General features: G+C 56.7%; 1 protein-coding gene across 2 annotated transcripts in view; it reads right to left on the bottom strand.

Moving 5' to 3' along the window:
• The window catches only part of LOC143638410 (chemokine-like protein TAFA-1), a 416,601-nt gene that overhangs the window by 87,972 nt on the left and 307,146 nt on the right, over nt 1–21,483 (bottom strand). The window contains exon 2 of one of the 2 annotated variants that reach the window (XM_077106255.1): nt 13,910–14,050. In XM_077106255.1, the coding sequence (XP_076962370.1) occupies nt 13,910–14,050 (141 nt within the window). The remainder of the gene's footprint in view (nt 1–13,909; nt 14,051–21,483) is intronic. The other variant, XM_077106256.1, reaches the window with a different exon arrangement.

Genomic DNA, 21,483 nt, shown 5'->3' with positions numbered 1-21,483 from the left:
GTGACTTCATATTGGCCGCACGGCCCTGAAGCTGACATCACACGTACTCAGAACAGCGCCTACCAAACCCTTCCGTGCGGGTATTTATGAATGGCTGCACTTGCTCACTCACTCCTGATGATCCTGTCTGTAGGACTATCCCCCGCCCACGGGTGGGACACTGAGGGCGGGGGGCTGAGCAGGACCCCTTTCCTGTTTATGGCCCACTTCCTAGGCTGTGTTGGACCCTCAGTGCTGCATAGGATATTTATAAGTGAAAGATCAGAAGAGCAGGGAGATCTGATTTCAGAGGAGATGGACGCACAGTCCACCCCGACTGCTTCCAGCCCTGGGCCTCTCCTTCTCAGCTCAGCTTCAGTACCCAGTTGCTCAGAGGGTCCAGGCCTGGCCCAGCCCAGCCCAGCCCAGCCCAGTTGGATATAAAGGGGTGTGGCCCGGGCACTCAAGTGCGTAGGACCCCCTGGGGCCATTCCAGCACAGGGGTGGGTGGAGATCCATCTTGTCCTCTGGGCCCTAGCAGGAGCGTCTCCCCTCCCGTGGACAGCGCGTCTGACCCCAGCCCTCGCCACCTTTCTCCATAGGTAGCATCAGCTCTCCCGTTGCCTGACCCCTGATGCCACACCAACAGTTTTCCTCGGGACTGCTGCAGCCCTGTCCCAGGTCTTCTGCGTACGTGTGATGTCGGCTTCGGGGCCGTGCGACCAATGCGAAGCCAGATTTCCTCCGGAGGTGGCCCTTTCCATCATGGTGACCCTCTCCATCATGGTCACTCTGAGATCTCGCCAGCAAAGCCGAGATGTGAGTTGGCTGACCCAAATGTCAGAGCATGGAGCGAAACCTCGGCATCGACCTGCGTCCTTCCTGGGGTTGTGGGGTGGCCCTCTGCCTTGGTGGGATAGAGGGGTCCAAGCACCAGCCACAGGGGTACATCAGAAGCTGTTTCACTCCTGTGCCACGCGCAGACGCAGCCAGCCACAAGCCAAACCGTCATTTACCCCCGCGAAGCCCTTCAGCGCCCACCTCCACGGCTCCTGGACCGTTCCGGTGCCTCGCCAGGCGACCAGGGCACGGCGTGAGCTGCTGCTCAGGACCACCCGGCTCCCACCTCTTCCCCGCCCACCCCCCATGCTCCTCTAGAGCCAGGCGGCCTCTTCCCCCGCGGATCCCCCTGCTCCTTCCTGTGGAGGGCTCTGCTGCTCACGCTGGTCACTCTGCCCTGAGATCCCATCCCCTCTTCCCCAGCGGTCACCCCGCCTCAGTGTGGAAGCTCACCTGCTGGGAAGCCATCTGCGGCCCTCCCCCCCCAGGGCGCCACACCCTCTCCTCTGCTCACAGGGCACGCGGGGCGCCTCCCCGTGCACATCACAGCTTGGAAACCTCCCCGTGCCCTGCTGGGCCTCGTGCCCACTGAGGCGGGGACCACGTCCTCTTGGTCACTGTCTCTGAGGCTCAGCATTTAAGAGGATGAGTGGGCATTTTTTGGAATGAATCTTCTGATTTGGGCCTTTTTGAGCTTTTCAGGTTATCATTTGGGGTTTAGACCAGAGGTGATACTAGATGTGTTTTTCCTGAACCCACACGTCCTGCAAGACAAAACCCTCCAGAATGACAAGTTTCTGACCCAGAGGATGACCTCTGAAATGTACATGGGGAGTCTGCCAGCCACAGGCCACAGGCCACAGGCCACAGGCCAGCAGGGATGGTTTGGAGTTGTACTCTCTGAACAGTCACCAAACCCCTCCACCTTTGGTCGAAGGGTCTGCAGAAGCTCATCCTGCTAAGCGTTTTGCTCCCACCTAGGACTTTAGGGACAGTCGAGGATGGAAAATGCCACTAGAAGACTTCTTTGCAGGGGCAGCGAAGCTCATGGGAAAGAGCTTTAAGACAGGCACCTCAGAGCAGAGCTGAAGGGTCCACAGCGGAAACTGACTCTACTCGGTTTCTCTAGGTACAGCCAAGAGAACACGCACTGTCTCCTGCGGCTTGGATCGGGATCGCAGCCAGAAGAGGCTGCATTGGGTAGGAGGGATGAGTCTAAGAAGGCTCCTTTAATGGCTGAGAAAGAACTCAGCCCACACCAGCAGTTCAGAAGCCACCCGGCAGAAACACTTAAAGGGCATCGATTCTGGGTTGCAGAAACGCTCAGGAGGTCACCGCCCGTTTGGTTTTGTTGACAGAGAGTGTTGACACCTCTGTGGAGTTCAGAGACACCTGCCTTTTGACGGGCCCGTCTAGTACTTCCCAATGGTGGGAAAATCAGAGAGCGTCTATGCAGCCAAGTCTGTAGAGAAGCAGTACCTCATTAACAGCCTCTTCAACGGGGCACTCTGGTCAGACAGGAGACTGCACTGCAGAACAACGTGCCGAAGGGCAGGGGACTCCCCAGTGGCAGAACCAGAGGTGAAGTCCGGGGCTGCTCGCCCACGCTGCGGGAACTCTCCGTCACCATGGAGTTTCCATTTGTCCATTTGGGGACGAGAGCATTCCTACATGGCATGCAGGTGCCAGTCTCAGGTTGCCAGGGTGGACCCTGGTTCTGCCACCTGGTAGCTGTGTGATGTTGGCCAAAGTCCCTGTCTCATTTCCCACCCGACTCCTCCTCAGTGAAATGGGAACAAGAATCCTACTACTTATGTCCTGTGTGTTGTGATGAACATTAAGTGTCACGATGCCACCAGGGTTTTCAGCAGGGGCCGACACGTACGGAGTTGAGGCTCAACGTGGCCTGGTTCCTGGGGTGATCACCATTTCTCCGTGGGGGCGTGAAGCACTGTAGAGGCTCTCTACACTGCACAAGGGGGTCCTTGCAACACTCCTCAAACAGACGTGCTTGGGGCATTAAGGGGGCAGGACTGGGCTACTGGGGCAGGACGGTCTCTCCATCACTTCCTGTCTGCGCACCTGTCAGGATTTCACATTCTGCAGCCTCCCGGAGCGGGCTTCAGGCATCCTCTGATGCAGGCGACAGGGAAACTTTGCTGGGACTTGGGGGACAACAAGACCTTGTTGATTCATAAAGAAATAGATAGGAGCTGGAGAAGACGCCTATAATCAGGAGGGACTCAGGGGACCAGCCTGCACTTAGACACGCCCCCTGCAGGTTAACGGTTCAGGTGAGCAGTCCCCGCCCTGGTGCCCGGTGGCCCCCATAGGTAGCTGCCCGAGGTGGCGGGTAGAACCGAGAGGCAGTGTGTCAAGGTCCACGCAAGCTGTCTTGCTTTCCCTGGGCGTGTTTGTGAGGAACGGCAGTGGGCGAGGGGTCAGGAGTGAAGAGTACGTGGTGTCCATGTGATACCTGCCTGTGGACTGCAGCCACCGGGGACAGCTCTGCTCACTTGGCTGTAGCCTGGTCTTAACTCTTAGTTCAGAGGTTCCGAAATGTGCCGTCAGGCAGCCGCAGGAGATTTTTGTCTCCTTGTCACAAGGCGCCGAGGGGACCCGCTCTGAGGCTGGCACTGCAGACGCTTCTGTGCAGGTTCCTGAGAAGCGGGGTGGACCCCTGTTTTAAGGGCAGCTCTAGAGCTGGGGACTCCAGCTCAGCTGCGCCCCCTTCACTGTTGGTCTGTCTCTTCTCGGCCTCTTCTTCCTTGTGATTCTTCAGCTTTGGCCCACAGTGACTGTCCCTTAAGGTCTGGCTTAAAACCCAGGGCTTTTGCCCAGGCTGCTTTCTGGGCCTGGAGGGTCCACTGGCCACCCTGACCTGGGCTGCCTGGCTCACCTCGAGTCACTTGCCCACGGAAGTCTCCGCAGCCCTGGCTCCTACATGTCTTCAAGGACCAAGCCCTCTTCCCCCACAGTGGACAGCACTACTTGTCCACTGCTAGGCGTGACCAGATCAAGCCCTGCCCTGCTGGACCACAGGCTCCAGGGGACTGGGGAGTGGTCTTGGGGCCTCCTTATGTGCCAAAGTCTGGTCTGATTCCTTGCACACAGTCGGCGCTCAAGAGCGACTGCTGAATGAGTCCAGAGTCCAGAGGTGGAGGTGGCAAGCTGACCAAGATCATGATACTCTGCAGCAGGTTGTGGCAAACGTCATGCAGAACGCTCAGGACCTGAGGAGGGTCCTGGGGGCTGGGGCCTGGCGCTCTGGGTCAGCTGGGGAGAGTCGGTTGGGGTACAGAAGGGGTCCTGGAGGTCGAGACGAGAGTCTAGATCATGGCCTCTGGGGATCGGGGAGGAGGTATAGGGAGTGTGAACAACGGCGTGTGGGCTCTGATGGTGCTGCCCCTCTCCAAGGAGAATGCAGGAAGCGTGAGGGACTCTGTGTCCAGCGCTCCCATGAGGGGTCTCACGTCTGTCTCCACCACGTCCCAGAAGGGCACCTGTTAGCTCCCCCTCGACAGTGCCTTCCCTCCGAGGCTCCATGAGGACTGTAGGAGCTGGTTTGTGCGCTACCCGGGGCGTGGCACAGAGCAGGGGGTCGGTAATCACAAACCCGTAATCCTGCCGACCCACCCTCTACAAGCAGTGTCCCGTGCCGTTGAGAAGGCCATTTCCAGCTGCCATGGACAGGCTCACTGCCCTGGTCTGCAGAGACAAGGGAAGAGGCAGCTGTCGAGGAAGAGCCCAGGGTGAGCGGTGCAGCACCCCGGGAGGGTCCCAGAAGAAGGCCGAGGGCTTGGATTCTGTGGCCTTTCAGGTCTGCCTGCCCCAGGCCTGCATAGAGCAAGGTCCGCCGGGGGATCCAGGGCTCAGGGTGCTCCCACACGTACGGCCGTTTGCCCTGAGCCACACTGAGAGGGTCGAGGTCTCCTGTGCCCTGCAGAGCAGGGATGAGAACAGGCACTCGGCAGGAGGCAGAGTTGGCGCAGACCCCCGGGGAGATCTTGGAGGACAGTTTCAATAGGCACATGCAGGTCCTTCTAGATTTAAAGGAACAAGACCTCCCTTTGAACGAGCGGCTACTCAGCTGCCCAATTTGTTTGAATATCGTCCACAACACAATGACGAAAGCACCAACCATGGCCAGATTCTCCTGGACTTCCTCTCCATCGTAGGGGTGAGTAGGTGGGCTGAGAGTGTTCCACTGAAGTCTTGGTTAGCTGGAGATCCCCATCCATCTGGTCCTCTGAGGTGGAGCTTCAGATTCCCTTCCTGTGGCTATTCCACCTGTGGGTTCCACCTCCCATCTCATGGGGTCACCTCCAGGTGCCGAGCTAAGAGGGTCTCAAGCCCTGCCCTGCTGGACCACAGGCTTCTGCACTGATGGGGCGGCCTGTGGAGGCAACCGAGGGCTCTCAGGTGGACACCTCTCCTGGCTGGTGCTGGAGAGGCAGGTCTCTAGGCAAAGGCTTTCCCCCCAGAGCAGCACGGCCCCTCTGCCCTCCCGGGTCTCTCCTCCTGCACTCAGCTCACAGTCGCCTGGGAAGGAGGCAGGAACAGCCCAGTTCTTCTGTTCTGTATCTGAGTCTCTGAACTTGAGCACCAAGTATCTGAACCTTTGCTCTCTGGTTAGAGGTCATTCATATCCTGGTCAGGCTGGGAGAAGGCCCTCAGAGATTGAAGGAGCTTGAGAAGACGGAGGAACACAGCATCGATTTCTCCAAGAATCCTTCATCTGCACAGAATTCTGCCCAGGTCCAGGAGCGGACAGGGCTTCTCTGCTTCCTCAGGTAAGTCGCCAGCAGCTTCCGTGTAGAACCACGGCGACGTCCTCCATAGCTTCCAGGCTGTTGCGGAAGGACAGGCTGCTGATTCTCCTGGTGGTGTGGAAGGATCACGGCCTTGCTGTTACCATAGGGACAGCGTATTAATAATGTGGGCCCCTGAGATCTTCCTTACCAGGCTGCAGCCCAGCTACAGGGTGCAAGCGACTCCCTACATTTAGAACAGCATTTCCCCCTTGCTGGAAGGAGAGTGAGAACAGGCAAAAATGCTCTCCCATCAGGGAAGGCCAGCCTTGGGACACGTCTGAGCTTTTGGGACATGAATGGAAACCTGGGACATCAAGGCTGCTTTGGAGAAATCTCCTCACTTGTGAATTCCCTAAGGTGCAACCAAGTTTGGCCGCAAGGTCAGTGTAAAGGGTCTGAGGTGTGCTATGCCATGATCTCTCTCTACATTAGTGTCACACACACACACACACACACACACACACACAGAGTTGTCTGGGATGGGGGCAGGATGAAGCTCAATTCTTCTATTTTGTATCTGAGTCTCTAAATAAACACTGAGATTTAGTTCAGTAATTCAATTCACCATCCACAGCACGGCAGACACTTGTGCACAGAATTCTGCTCCTCCCAAGTGTCTACACAGCCCCAGTGGCTACCCAGACAGACTGATGGGGGACTCCCTGCATTGAGATCTGTGTACATGTGCCAGATTCAATCTCATGTATAGTTTCCCCGCTGAACTGGCATTAAGGTTCTTAGATTTCTTAGATGATCACTAGGTTCACGAACCTGACACTTCAGACGGTACGGAGAATTAAAGGCTCAGGAACTGTTGCTAAATAAAGTTACGGCCGGCAGTTATAATGCTCGTCATTTGGATTATGTTCCCCAAACATCCAGGCTCATTAGAAAGATTCCTATTCATCATCCTCCCTTTGGAGAGCCACGCGGAGGAGAGTGGCTGACTAATTGAGTCTGTAAGCCGTTTGTCACTGAGTACGACTCAGGCGTGATTTTCCTCTCCTCCCTCCTCAAGACCCGTATTAACACACTTTCCATCTCTGCCCATTTGATGGATGAGACCTTGTATTCCAGTATTTAATCCACGTGTCTTGAGGGAGTGGTGTGCAGCATTTTCCCGTGGTCCCCAGTCATTTTTATTTCTCTTTCAAGGAACTCTTTAAGACATCTCCCTATGCTAACAACACAGGCTCAGCTCACTCTACCCATATAGCTCCATATTGAGCTCTAAAGCCTTGGGTGTGTGAGGACGGGTGTGTGAGGATGTGGTTCCCTCTGGCAGTGAGGATGGGAGAGGGCTGGGGAAGGGACGCAGGGACAAGAGCTCTGGGGTCGACTCTTCTCTGTATTTAAAGTCGCTGACGGTACGTAGGTGTTTGTGGGCGTGCGACGCCATGTTCTGGTGTACGTCACATTAGGGAACGCACACACACATTTCTGCCTACACCAGGTACACAGATTACCTTCAGCATACGGAGTCAACCTTTAAAAAGTCGCCTGCCTTGCTCACTAGCTCGGGTGTGGGAGGGAAGTGTCAGGCAAGCCAGGAGCGGGGTTCCGCTGTCTTTAGGGATCAGGTAACAGGAGGGAGCCTGGCTCATGACAAGCAGTAGCCAGGGTGGCTTTGACCAGGGAGCTGTCACCTGGTAACTGCTGCTTCTCACATGAGAAAGCAACAGAGGAAGGAAGGGAGGAGGGAGGGAGGGAGGAGGGAGGGAGGGAAGGAGGGAGGGAGGGAGAAGAGAGGGAGGGAGGGAGAAAGAAGGGAGGGAGGGAGAAGAGAGGGAGGGAGAAGAGAGGGAGGGAGGGAGAAGAGAGGGAGGGAGGGAGGAAGAGGGAGGAAGGGAGAAGAGAGGGAGCGAGGGAAAAGGGGGAGAAAAGGGAGGGGGGAGGGAGGGAGGGAAAAGGGAGGAAGAGGAAGGGAGAAGGGAGGGAGGGAGGGGGAGGAAGAGGGAAGGAGGGAGAAGAGAGGGAGGGAGGAAGGGAGGGAGGAAGGAAGGGAGGAGGGAGGGAGGGAGGGAGGGAGGGAGGAGGAAGGAAAGGGAAGGGAAAGTTGAAGAGAAAGGGAAGGAAACTGTTCTCTTGGTGGCCCGTGGGGCACCGTGGAGATGGACCTTCCTGAATGTAGGAAGCTTGGCCGTCCCTCTATGCCCTTCCTCCCCTTCCTCTTACAAACACAGACGGGACCCCTCACAGGCCGGGACAGGCTGCGGGGCCAAGGTGGGGACCAAATGCTGTTTCAAAAGAAACTTTTGCATATGATTCAAAACTCCTGCCTGGAAGTACAGCCACATCCCTGGCGCTGCGCAGAAGAGCCTTTCAGGAACAACGGGTCCCCTTGCTGACAAAGCCCTTAGCTCAGCCTTCCATCGAGGGAGCATCCAGCGGCTCCTTCCAACCCGAGACACGCCGTGGTGGTCTCTGACACAGGTGGTCGGGGTCTCTGACCCACTGCAGCCACTCATCACAGTGGGGCTTCATGCTGTGTGGCAATAGGTGACAAACCCCAGGATAAACAGAGGGTTTCCTCCACCACTGAGCTGTTGGGTGTTTGTGAAGTTAAACGAGGACTTAACCTTTGCAAGCTGTGTGTTCTGGAAGGCCTCCAGAGGATTTCCAACGGAGCTGAGCGAGGCAGAGATTACAACTCTCGTTACCACCAGGATCATTGGGCCACTGGGGCTCAGGGCCAGCCCTCAGCTCTGGGCATAGGAGCTATCAGCTGAGCTCAGAAGAACTGAAAGCAAAATCAAACACCAGCGTAGCGTCTGTGGCCTGCTCCTCATGGCCAAGGCCACCTCGTGAAACCCAGGGGCTGCAGGAGAGGAGGAGGTATCAGATGGGAAGGTCCCGTGGACACAGCAGCATGGCCCAAGTCCACTTAATGGAACACTGGGCATGCAGGATGTGACCAGAACAAAGTCCCCTGGTCAAACGTGCTTGGGAGATACTGTGAGTGAGTGCGTCACTGTCTCAGGACGTCTCAGAGACGGCAGGAGGGCACTGTGCTGTTAAGTGTATCATTTCTTACAGGCAGCTCACCTACGCCTGTAGGAAACAGTCGCTTCGTTTCAAATTTCCTTCAATTCTCAGACCTTTTTCCCACCATGGCTGTCTCTGGGGAATAAGATCTGATGTGGCTAAGAAAATCTGATCACATCTTTTCCAAAGGATTAATCTCCAGAAAACTTTTGGAAGGAATCTGGTTTTGCAATTTCATGATATGAAACTTCAAAAAGTTAAAATCGGCATACTGCAGTCATTCAGCCACCTCAATGTTTATATCAGCTCAATTCACAGTAGCTAGACTGTGGAACCAACCTAGGTGTCCCTCAGTAGGTGAACGGATAAAGAAAATGTGGTATGTATACTCAATGGAATATTACTCAGCTTTAAAGAAGAGTGAAATGATGGCTTTTGCCAGTAAATGGTTAGAGCTGGAGAATATCATGCCAAGAGAAATAAGTCAACCCCACAAAACCGAAGGCTGAACACTTTCTCTAATATGTGGATGCTAATTCACAATAAGGTGGGGGTCATTAGGGAAGAATAGCGCTACTTAGGTTAGGTAGAGGGACGTGACAGAAGGGCAGAGGCAGGTGTCATCTTGGGGATTCTCTAAGTGCCCCTGGGGCTGGCCTTTCTCTGTGGCCCGGCTATTTCATAGCTCTGCGTGGAGCTCTGGATTGCGCAGGAAGCTGACCTCCCAGGCCTCCTGGGCAGCACATGGACTCAGGCCAGCTGCCCAGTCTCCCTGGGCCTTGGTTTCCGAGGAATAACGTGGAAATGACAGGAGGGCGCTCCTCACAGGGCTGGAGTTAGAATCAAGCAGAATTAACGTAAGGGTACTAATGTAATTACTGTAAGTTAGAATTAATGTACCTGCAAGAGCGGCACAGGGTGAGCCCAGAGAAAAAGCTAGCCATTGTGTGCAGTAATATTATCATTATCGGCATTGATCACACTCCACTATGTTTTTAAACACTGAGATGGACACTCTTTTATGGCATTATAACCCAATTAAAAACCATGGTGCGTAACTTCCCAAGCTCCTTATAGATTTAACTTCCATTATGTATAATTCGCTTGGAAAATTTTTCCCTTAAGTAAATAGATCTGTATTGAACTCTTGTTTATGAATCTTTGACTTGAACTTTTAGTTCTGAGAATCAAACTGGTGGTGACTGAAAATCCACGTACTATGTTTTTATGTGATTTCAACCAACGATATTGACGAGGGTGCTAACCCTGCCCGGGCTGTAGAATAATTAAGTAATCATCAGAGGTCAACAACGCATTTCTTCAGAAGAGCGCTGGGTGTAGGACTCAGACATCAGGCTTTTATCAGCCTTTATCAGTGACTATCGCATAATTTAACTCGGTGAGTGTGTGCTTGGGGGTTGGCAGTTGTTAGGTAACAGAATACCATCTTGTAAACAGAGGCCACTGAGTGAAAATCTCCCCAAACAGACGTTATGCTTTGGAATCCATTGCTAAAACTGTGTCCCAGCATTTCTGTCCTGTCTTAAGTAAACTCGTCTCAGAGTCTGGATCTTGAAGCAATCCAGTACATTAGGACATTTAAGAGTCACCGCTGTTCCTCTGTCTTTGGGACTGCCATTGAGGGCAACTGACCTGTGATTTTAGAGGGATGCCGGCAGCGGTCACTGGAAGACTGACCACTGGAAATGCAGAAAGGGAAAGGTTGAGGACAGAGGGCTGGACGTGTGCAGCATGCCGCTGCTGTCCCAGAGGGAGCTGAGACGGGAGTAAGACTGGGTGTCCAAGAGAGGGGGCAGTTCAGTATCTTGTGGTGTATTTACCACTGTGAATCCTGGTGGCTGCTCACCCCAGTTGCCTGGAGACCGTGCATTAAGTAGGGGAATGTGGACTGTCTGTCAAGTGACTCCAGCCATCGGTGAACAGCACTGCGGCATTTTAGATCAGCGTGAGCGTGCCCTTGAGGGTGGGCACGGAGTAGAAGGGCACACTCACACCCGACCTTACAGAGCAGTGCTAATCTCCGGGCAAGGGTAGGGCGATTTTAACATGTGGGTGTGTGTCTGCGGTGTTCCAGCTTCCTATGGTGGTCCCACTTGTTAGCAGATGAGCCATGGACACAGTCCCTCAGGGAGCCCTTGAGGGGAGCCAGGGCTTGTTCAGGGCACGCAGTGCAGGTGACTCTCCGTCCCTCACCACAGCCTCGTGATGCACAGTGACTCTCACTCCCATTTTGCAGAGAATGAGCTCAGAAAGCACCTGTGCCTGTCTAAGGTCAGCCTGCTGGGGACAGGCCCCTCTGAGCTCCTACTCACGCAGAGCTCCTTCCTCAGTTCGTGGTTTCAACCGCACTGGAACTATGAACTCACACTCTGTACTCATTTTGCACATAGAGATCCAGGCCACAGAGAAGTTGCCCATGGCGCAGTGCAGACTTGCTCCTCGTGCCAGCCGACTCAGGGCCTTTGGGGAGTGGGCGCTGTATAAAATGTAAACGGCTAGCCGGAGACTAAGAGAGCTCTTTATTTTGCTTGGAAGATGGAGACTACAGTCCTCTTGCTTGAACCAACCCACTAACGGGTGTAGAGTTCCAGAAATCAAATAGACCTGCTCTGAGACTGAAGTGACCCTGCTGTTTGGCTTCACTGCTCACAGACACGTAGGGCCAAAGCCATTTCCCCCACCGAGCACGGCCAATGCACTGCTCTCTGGGCCTGGCGTCCAAAACCTGAAGGCAGTTCCGCTTCTAGATCATTAGAGATAGAAATGAGCTGGAGGCCACGTGGAGGCTCTCAGCTGACAGCCCCAGAGCTTCCCGTGGCAAAGAACTCGGGGAATCAGGGTCTGCTCTGTGGTGCTTGCTGGCTTCCGGGGCCAAGAGCCTCCTCCTACAGGCGGGTGGCACATTCGCCCTCCTGCCTTTGCCGGCCTCAGGTGCCACGTGTCAGGAGCTCCAAGTCACAGCACATGCCTCTCCACCTCAGCACCACGGACAGTGGCTGGGCAGCTCTGTGGAGGTGTGGGAGGGACGTCCTGCACTGTAGGACACTCAGGGGCCTTGCTGGCCTCTCCCCACTAACACTAGCAGCACTGCCCTGAGTTGGCAAATGTCTAGACCCCAAATGTCTCCAGGGGTTTCCAGAGGACTCCTGGGAGAACCGCCCCCACCCAGAGGCACGGATGGCGGCTCACTCCCAAACCTGGCTCACCATGTCCTTTTGGAAAGGGCTCGACAGTCCGCGGTCAGGATGGGCAGCTGCGTCTGCCAGTGGAGCTTATCCTTCTGGCCATGGTGGACTGGGGCAGGGGGACACACTGACCACGTTGGCCCAGTGGCATTCTGTCTTCTCAGAAAATGCATCTGTGACCCAGGAACCAGGTCACATGTACTTGGGCCCTGGAGCAAGATGAGAGGGGTTCCAGGGAATGAAAGCCGGGTCCTTCCTCTACTTCTACAGACAGCAGAACCACAGACCCTGGAAGGGAATCCGGGCACTCGAAGAACGAGGCAAGCCCGTCAAAACAGCACATCCCAGAGCAAAGCCAGGGCAGCTGCCTGCCGACGCACGGAGCCGTGAAGTCTGGGGGATTTCCCCGACTGGTTCCCCCGGGTTCCTCTGTCCCCTTAATATGTTCCCGGCTTCAGTGTGCATCTGTGCCCGACCCTCTCCTGACTCACGATGAGGGTGTGTGACACCTGCCAATCAACAGGTGGCCCTTCCCACCTCCGACGAGCAAGGAGGATGGGTCCTGGGCCAAGAGATGCAGGTTCGAAGTCCTGCTCCGTGACCCGTGCACCGGCTCCTGGGAGTCCCAGCCCTCCTCTGAATCAGGCTAGGGAACGATGGAGGGAGACCTGGGCTCCCTGGTCGACTGTAGCACATCCAGTTGCCTTGCGGGTGGTGGTCACGGCTGGAACTAGAGCCCCTTGAACTGGGCTCGGTCAGGCGAGCTATGAATGACCAACCAGGGGCCAGTGCCACGCCGCTGAGCCCTGCCAGCCTCAGTTCTGTACGTTCAAAACCGGAGGGGAGGTGTATCTCCCCACGGCAGCCAGCCTCCAAGGTGACCCAGTGGTCCTGCCTGCTGTCCCCAGGCCCTGGCAGCCCGTGCCCACACTGAACAGGGCTGACCGGCACAGCCAGAGGAGGTGCGGAAAGAAAGAGGTGGTGCTTGCGAGGCTGCTGAGGGACGCTGAGCTTCTGTGCCGCGGTCCTGGTCCTCGCTGCCAGGGAACGAGCCGCTGCGCTGTAAGGGCACCCTGCTCCGCGGTGGGAAGGCCCCCGTGCCAGTGGCCATGTCAGAAAGCCACCCCAGCACCTCTCAGCACCAGCCCAACCCTTGGATCTGGGCAGCAACCACACAGCGGACCCCAGCCAGAACCTCCCGGTGAAGCGGATCTTCATCTGCCGAATCGCTGGGATTGTGGTTGCTGGTTTAAGCCGCTAGATTTGGGGAAGTTTGTTACACAGACAGGTGACGAATACCCTGCTTTGTGGGATTCTGGGGGGATTAAACAACAGAACAGAGCGTAGGGGAAGTGTTTATCAGGGAGCTAGATATGCACTCAGCACGCAGGGAACTCTGTGTGGAAGTGCTCACTGAACGCACGTGAAAGAAGGCTAGGCCTGCTGTCTGACCTGCCACCACGTGGTCACTCTGTGTAGCCCCACTGTAAAGTCATTTCCCCAACAGGCCAGACCCTCAAATTTCAGAACCCCCCAAAACATTCCTTTAGTTCTTCCTTAAAAGGAAAGCCAACATAGAGATATTCGAAAACCCCAAAGCCACATGTCTTAGTTCATTTTTGTCCTGCTATGACAGAGAACCTGTGGCTGGTGATTTATAATGAACAGAGATGTTCTGGCTCCCAGTTCTGGACTGGGAAGTCCAAGACCGGCCATCAGCAGCTGCAGAGGCCCTTCTCGCGGCTTCCTCACGTGGTGGAGACCGGACAGGAGGGCACAAGGGGCGGGTTCGCCCTCTCATAACCACCTGTACTCCTGGGGTGAAGGCTCCGCGGCTCAGTCACCTCCGGGAGGTCCCCTTCCCACACCATCGCGAGCCAACCCAACTGTAACTTGAGCGTTGGTGGGGACAACGTTGGGACCTATCAGGAGACTGGAGGTCCCCCTGAGGCCCGCATCCGGACAACACTCTGGCACTCAGCACCTGGATGCATCATCCTGACCCACACTAGGTTCACCAGGAAATCTACTGTGCCCCCAGCGCCTGGAGGGACACCCAGAGAGAGCGGCAAGACAAGGACTCACCGTCCACGCAGGAGGGCCGGTTCCTCGTGGTCCCCGCCACCTTCCCGGGCAGGCAGGAGCACTTGACGGTCTGCGACCGCTCCTCGATGCGGTTCTTGTTGCAGCACCGGTGCGCGGCGATCACTTCACAGGTCCCTCCTTCTGGCAAGAGAGGAAGCGGGGACACGGTTAGAGCAGGCTGTGGCTGCTGTGGCAGCAGGGACGGGGGAATCCCAGGGGAGCTCCCCCTCCACCGACAGCCTGTGTGAGAGAAGACGGACTCGGGGTGCAGTGAACAGCCCTGGAGGAGCCGCAGTCCCCGGTGGTGTGTGCTGAGCGGCCGCTAAAACCCCGTGGAGCTGCCCCACCTGAGCGCGTTTCATTTTGGGAGCTTGGGCCTGGGCTATCTTTGCATTTAGGATTCTCTGGGCTCCTGCGAGTGACAAGCCACTGTCACTTCGGAGATACAGCACTGGGAACGGCCCAGGATCAGCTCCCTCCTGCGACCCGCCCACTCTCAAGGGACTGACGGCAGCCTCTGGCCAGGAGTCCTTTCCCAAACCCAGACCTCACCCTGGACTGGAGGAAGGCCGGCGGGAGAAACGGGAATGTGCCTTACGGGGGTCCGCCAGCATGTGCCCCAGGCCTCGACTTCCCTCAACTCCCACGGCCCTGCCAGGCCACCCTCGTCCAGCACAGGCCACCTGCACGTGGCCCTCTGCAAGGTCCTGACCGTGCCACTGGGCCTCGGTGGAGGGCACCCAGGCTGGTCTTTGTGACCTGCAGGAGATCAGCTAGGCCAGATCTCAGGAGGTACAAGGTGACCAGAGACCAGGAGTCCACGCTCCCCACGTCGAGTCCTGAGCTCAGCTTGGTTTTCATTTGACCAGAGCGAGTTCATGACACTTAGGACGCTAAGCTTTTGGGATCCAGTTGGCAGACGCTCAGCAACAATTTGTTAAATAACCACTACATACAAACGACTGTTGTAAACCGCGAGGGACGTGTGCACAGTCTGCATTCACAGGGACGTGTGCACAATCCGCATTCACAGGGACGTGTGCACAATCCGCATTCACAGGGACGTGTGCACAATCCGCATTCACAGGGGCGTGTGCACAATCCGCATTCACAGGGACTTAGGAAGGGGAGGAGGGTGGAGAAGACTAGGACACAGCTCCTCCTGCCCTGCAGAGCTCATGCTGCCGCCGGTGCTTCTCCACATGCCCCCAGTCACCCTGGGAGACTGTTCGGATGCTCTTCACGGTGGGGTGCGGCTGCCTACGCAGGAGAAGAGCAGAGGGCACAGTGCCCAGGACAGTCCCCACAAGAAAGTGAATATCAGTTGTGTCCACACGGAAACTCCAGCCTGGCGGGAGGACCATGCGGTCTCCGGCTTTGGGAGTACTGGCCCCCTGCCCCCCGCCCCACGCCATGGAGGGAAGATGCGGCTTTCAGACCAGCCTGCTTGGGTTTGCGATTCAGCGTCTCCTGCTTGTCCTCGTCTGTAAGGTAGGAATGACAATAAAGCCTGCAGCACAGGGCTGTGGCGTGGGCACCAAGGGCACAGGGAGTCCAGAGGCTAGCCTCTGCTGACTCGGGGTCAGGGCGCCCAGCCAGCCTGGCCAGCCAGTGACCACCTCTGCATAGGGCTGCGGACAGCCCAGCTGGGGCAGGAGCTCCGTGACTCTGGTGGGATAAGTGAGGGAACAGGAGGATCCACTGAATTAACACCAGGAGGCCAGCAGCGGCTCTGCAGACAGGCAGGACGCAGACCCTCTGCTTGCCCAGGAGTCGGGGGTCTCCTGAGTTCCGGGTTGAAAGGGCCTGGCCAGGTGCTGGCGGGGGAGCACTTAGCTACCGCCTGTCCTAGGGGCTAAGACCCTAGGACAGTTTAGAGGTTTTAGACTTTTCAGAAATCTGTGAAGAGAGTCCTGAGGCCCCAACATCAGGCTCCAGCCGTGTCCTGTTACGACGCCGGCACCAGCAGCTTCAGGGGCTGCATCTGCTGCAGGGGAGTGGTGTTCAGGAAGGACAATTAACTAGAGCCCAGGCGTGGCCCAGGTTTCCCCGGGTCTCCTACCCCCAGGGCCACCACCCGAGGCCGTGTGCAGGAGGCCTGGAGAAGAGCAAGGTGGCCGGCGGGAAGAAACGGTGGCCATTGCAAGATGCTGAGCAGGAGGGAAGAAGGCCTGGACCTGGACCACGGGCAGCGCCTCCCTTCTCCAGGTCAACACGGGCTTGGGGTGAAGGCAACGAGGCCAGCCACAGACTACACCACAGACTACACCCAGCCACGGCCACGCTACCCACTGTCCCGCCCAGAGCCACCTCCAGCTAGTTCTACAGGCCACGAAATGCCACTATCGCAAAGCCACCGCTCGGCTAGTACGAGACCACAGCACATTCGTGGCTGAAGACAGCACCAGGCAGGTGACCACCCCAGGATGTCTCTTGTGTCTTATTTGACTCACACTCAAGTGAGCTGTCACAGGGCCACAGCCACTCCCTCACCCGAGTGGCCACCTGGAGATACATCCTGTGGATAACCCGACGGCCCCTGGAGGCCCACTGGTCCCTCATAGCGCTACTGAGGACGAGCCGCCGGAGCAACTCCGTGGATGCCCCGTCCACGGGGGATGAAGTGCTCACTGGTGCTGCGCAGTGCACCGGGCCCTTTGCCTGAGTTACTTACAAACGACCCAGCAACTCCCCAGGCATGGCCCTGCTGTCATGAGAAGTAGGAGGACCTGCCCAGGGTCACAAAGCTGAGACTCCAGTCTCCGAATCCACAGCTCAGGGCTGTGCGTCTTGCCAGAGCAGCCATTGCTGGTGGACGGAGCCCTTCCGGGGGTCTGACTGCTGCTTGGCGTGGCCACCCAACCTGGTGTCCCCCTGCCCCTCGTCCCCCTGGGCCTGGCCCCACTGCTACTGCTTTCCTGTCTCCCCGGGGACTGGCCACCTTGCTGGCCTTCACAACGCACCAGGCCCAGTCCCTGGGAGAGCCCCCCGGCAGATCTCTGGCTCACTCTGTGTCCCCGTCTTTGCTCGCGCTTTCTCAGAGGCTCACTTGATGGCTCTGCTTAAAAGAAGTCACTGCCTTGGCTGCCACGCCAGACCTCCGTCCCCTCCCCCGCCCCTTCCAGAGCACCTGTGGCTTTGAAGTACAGTGTGGGACGTATCTGTGGCCCCCACTGGAATGCGAAGTCCCCAAGGACGGGGCTCCCGTCGTTTTATGTCTGGCATAGACGTCACCAGGCTTAGAAGAATTTCTCACCCACATTCACTTGATCTTCCAGACCACGTGAAGCTAGAGATAGGGCACGCTGTCCACGCTTTCTACCAAGGTGCTGACCGAGGGCCATGACACAGCCATACACCAAGGGCGACAATGACGGCATCATCAAGACCTATTCACATGTGCCCGTGGGCCTGCACCACAGAAGGCGCACCCTGACCCTCCGCTCCGTCTGTGCTCACGAGAGCCCAGTGAGAGTCGGAGCACCCCGTTTCTCAGACGGGCTCCTGAGATGCAGAGTGACTTTTTAAAGTAGGACGCACCCACGGTGTCTGAAGAGACCCCAGGGCCCCCGACCCGTGGACAGTCTTCCCTCCCACCATCCTGGCAAGCAGGCCGCCATTTCTCCAAAGAGGGCAGGGGGCGCAATGACTGCGAATCCGCGAGTGGCGCACCTTCGTGGAGCCTGCGCATTCAGCCCAAGACCCAGCCTCCTCTTCCTCGGGCTCAGGGGTGGTGCAGTTGCACAGGAAGCTGGGGGCGCTGTGCTGAGCAGCAGGCTCCTGTGGCCTCCGTAAGTGGACTGTGGCTTCAGCCGAGTAGCAGACTCCTTGGCCTCCATAAGTGGACTGTGGCTTCAGCCGAGTAGCAGGTTCCTGTGGCCTCCGCAAGTGGACTTTGGCTTCAGCCAAGTAGCAGACTCCTTGGCCTCCATAAGTGGACTATGGCTTCAGCCGGGTAGCAGACTCCTGTGGCCTCCGCAAGTGGACTTTGGCTTCAGCCAAGTAGCAGGCTCCTGTGGCCTCCGTAAGTTGGACTATGGCTTCAGCCGAGTAGCAGGTTCCTGTGGCCTCTGCAAGTGGACTGTGGCTTCAGCCAAGTAGCAGACTCCTGTGGCCTCCGCAAGTGGACTGTGGCTTCAGCCAAGTAGCAGACTCCTGTGGCCTCCATAAGTGGACTGTGGCTTCAGCTGAGTAGCAGACTCCTTGGCCTCCATAAGTGGACTGTGGCTTCAGCCGAGCAGCAGCCTCCTGTGGCCTCCGTAAGTTGGACTGTGGCTTCAGCCGAGTAGCAGACTCCTTGGCCTCCGTAAGTGGACTGTGGCTTCAGCCGAGCAGCAGCCTCCTGTGGCCTCCGTAAGTTGGACTGTGGCTTCAGCCGAGTAGCAGACTCCTTGGCCTCCGTAAGTGGACTGTGGCTTCAGCCGAGCAGCAGCCTCCTGTGGCCTCCGTAAGTTGGACTGTGGCTTCAGCCGAGTAGCAGACTCCTTGGCCTCCGTAAGTGGACTGTGGCTTCAGCCGAGCAGCAGCCTCCTGTGGCCTCCGTAAGTTGGACTGTGGCTTCAGCCGAGTAGCAGACTCCTTGGCCTCCGTAAGTGGACTGTGGCTTCAGCCGAGCAGCAGACTCCTGTGGCCTCCGTAAGTTGGACTGTGGCTTCAGCCGAGTAGCAGACTCCTTGGCCTCCGTAAGTGGACTGTGGCTTCAGCCGAGCAGCAGCCTCCTGTGGCCTCCGTAAGTTGGACTGTGGCTTCAGCCGAGTAGCAGACTCCTTGGCCTCCGTAAGTGGACTGTGGCTTCAGCCGAGCAGCAGCCTCCTGTGGCCTCCGTAAGTTGGACTGTGGCTTCAGCCGAGTAGCAGACTCCTTGGCCTCCGTAAGTGGACTGTGGCTTCAGCCGAGCAGCAGCCTCCTGTGGCCTCCGTAAGTTGGACTGTGGCTTCAGCCGAGTAGCAGACTCCTTGGCCTCCGTAAGTGGACTGTGGCTTCAGCCGAGTAGCAGACTCCTGTGGCCTCCGTAAGTTGGACTGTGGCTTCAGCCGAGTAGCAGACTCCTTGGCCTCCGTAAGTGGACTGTGGCTTCAGCCGAGCAGCAGCCTCCTGTGGCCTCCGTAAGTTGGACTGTGGCTTCAGCCGAGTAGCAGACTCCTTGGCCTCCATAAGTGGACTGTGGCTTCAGCCGAGTAGCAGGCTCCTTGGCCTCCATAAGTGGACTGTGGCTTCAGCCGAGTAGCAGGCTCCTTGGCCTCCATAAGTGGACTGTGGCTTCAGCCGAGTAGCAGGCTCCTTGGCCTCCATAAGTGGACTGTGGCTTCAGCCGAGTAGCAGACTCCTTGGCCTCCGCAAGTGGACTGTGGCTTCAGCCGAGTAGCAGACTCCTGTGGCCTCCGCAAGTGGACTGTGGCTTCAGCCGAGTAGCAGGCTCCTGTGGCCTCCGCAAGTGGACTGTGGCTTCAGCCGAGTAGCAGACTCCTTGGCCTCTGCAAGTGGACTGTGGCTTCAGCCGAGTAGCAGGCTCCTGTGGCCTCCGCAAGTGGACTGTGGCTTCAGCCGAGTAGCAGACTCCTGTGGCCTCCGTAAGTTGGACTGTGGCTTCAGCTGAGTAGCAGACTCCTTGGCCTCCATAAGTGGACTGTGGCTTCAGCCGAGTAGCAGGTTCCTGTGGCCTCCGCAAGTGGACTGTGGCTTCAGCCGAGTAGCAGACTCCTGTGGCCTCCGTAAGTTGGACTGTGGCTTCAGCCGAGTAGCAGACTCCTTGGCCTCCGTAAATTGGACTGTGGCTTCAGCCGAGTAGCAGACTCCTTGGCCTCCATAAGTGGACTGTGGCTTCAGCCGAGCAGCAGCCTCCTGTGGTCTCCGTAAGTTGGACTGTGGCTTCAGTTACACCTGCCGCCTGGGAACATGGAGTCCGAGTCTGGGCTGGCCTCGGGGGACACAGGTGCTCCACTTAGGAGTACTGGTTGGCCCCTCCTGCCCACTTCTCATTCCCAAGGTTTGCTTCTCCGAGTGACCCACCTCCAGCAACTGCAGCCATTGGTCTTTCAATCCGTCCCGGCCATGGCCACTTGTCTTGTGGGGACATGGGGAGCGTCTGAGACCTTGGCGGTGGGAAGCCCACTGACTCTCCCAGCCTGGCTCTCAGGTTCTGGGCTGCGGGGTCTGAGGGCCATCTGGGGGCTCAGCTGCCGTCACTGCAGGAAGGAGACGGCTCCTCTGGCCACTTTAGTTTTAACATTCGGCGTAGTGGTCTCCTCTTCAAGGTATTCCTCTAAGGAGGGAAATGAAAACCACTGTACTTACCTGATCATCGCCTCCCGAAAGCTCACAGTAAGTGACAGGTGTGTGATGGATGGTGGACGGCCCATTGGGCAGAATGAAAAATTAATAGGAAACCTGCCACTGGTTTTCGTGTAATCAAACGATAGGAGCGTAACACAGAAGGGTGGGAGTTTTTGGTGGAGAAGAGTAAAACAAGCTTGTAAAATGCAGTCCCCAAACATTTCTTGGTGGCTTTGTAAAAAAAAAAATTCTGTCAAGAGTCCATATTTACTTTGGCCCACACGAGACACAGTGAGAAGTAGATCAAATTCTATGGAAATAAGATCCTGAGTTTCTATTACCACCACAGAGAAAGAATCCCTCAACGCCACAGATGTGACCGTCAGACCTTAGCCAGTGTCCCCAGCCACCAGACAAGAGGCTGGGAACCGAAATGCTCCCAGACACGCCCCAATACAGGGGAGAAGTGAGGATTGCCGCCAGTCTTTCTGGAAACTAGAATCTGTCCCTTTTAATCTTTTATTTGCATCTTTAAGGCTTACCCAGTCAACCGAACTTTCAAACCTAAATGCCAAGGTTATTTCAAAATCATAACAATAATATTTGTCATGTAAATGCCTTTTGGACTTTTTTCTCAGTGCCAATGCCAATCCGTTTCTAAATTCCATCTCCATCCAGGTTGAAATGATTTCAAGGTGATCTACGGCTGCTCCAAGCAGAGTCATTTAAGCGCTCGGGAAATTGAGCTTCGCTTTTTTGCTTATGGATTATCTGGAAAAATGCCCTCTTCTGGATTCCGCCCAGCGCCCGTACATTCAGCAAAGAAGACAGGGGAGGTGACCTACGAACCAGCGCCAGGGGATGGGTGCAAAGAGCACTCAGCCTGAACTCTGTCTATGCTACCCATGCAAGTGGGTAAAGTATGGGTGAGAAATCAGCCTCCGATGGTAAACCCAGCTCCGTAACGTGCCCCTTGCTCCTTCCCTTAGAACATGCCCCACAGGCTCCAGGGACACCTGGTTTCTCACCACTGTCACCTACATGTACCAGGGAGAGGGAATGCCCTGTGAGGACGTCCCCAACCCTCTCCAGTTCCCCTCCGGCCTTCTTCCCAGCCCGTGAGAGCTCTGCAGACACCCTCAGGAATTCCCAAAGGGTGGGGCAGCATTCCAAGACGGTCCCACAGCCGCGACTCTCTCGGGGTGGGAGACGCACCCACCATAGCTCCCGGGGATGGCCCCGCTTTCCCGGCTCGTGCATCGCTGTCCCGCCCTGCCCAAGCGAGCCAACGCAGGGAAGAT

This window comes from Callospermophilus lateralis, chromosome 20, assembly GCF_048772815.1.
Source record: "Callospermophilus lateralis isolate mCalLat2 chromosome 20, mCalLat2.hap1, whole genome shotgun sequence".
Classification (NCBI taxonomy): domain Eukaryota; kingdom Metazoa; phylum Chordata; class Mammalia; order Rodentia; family Sciuridae; genus Callospermophilus; species Callospermophilus lateralis.
The sequence above is the reverse complement of the archived record's forward strand: the minus strand, read 5'-3'. Positions and strand labels throughout refer to the sequence as shown.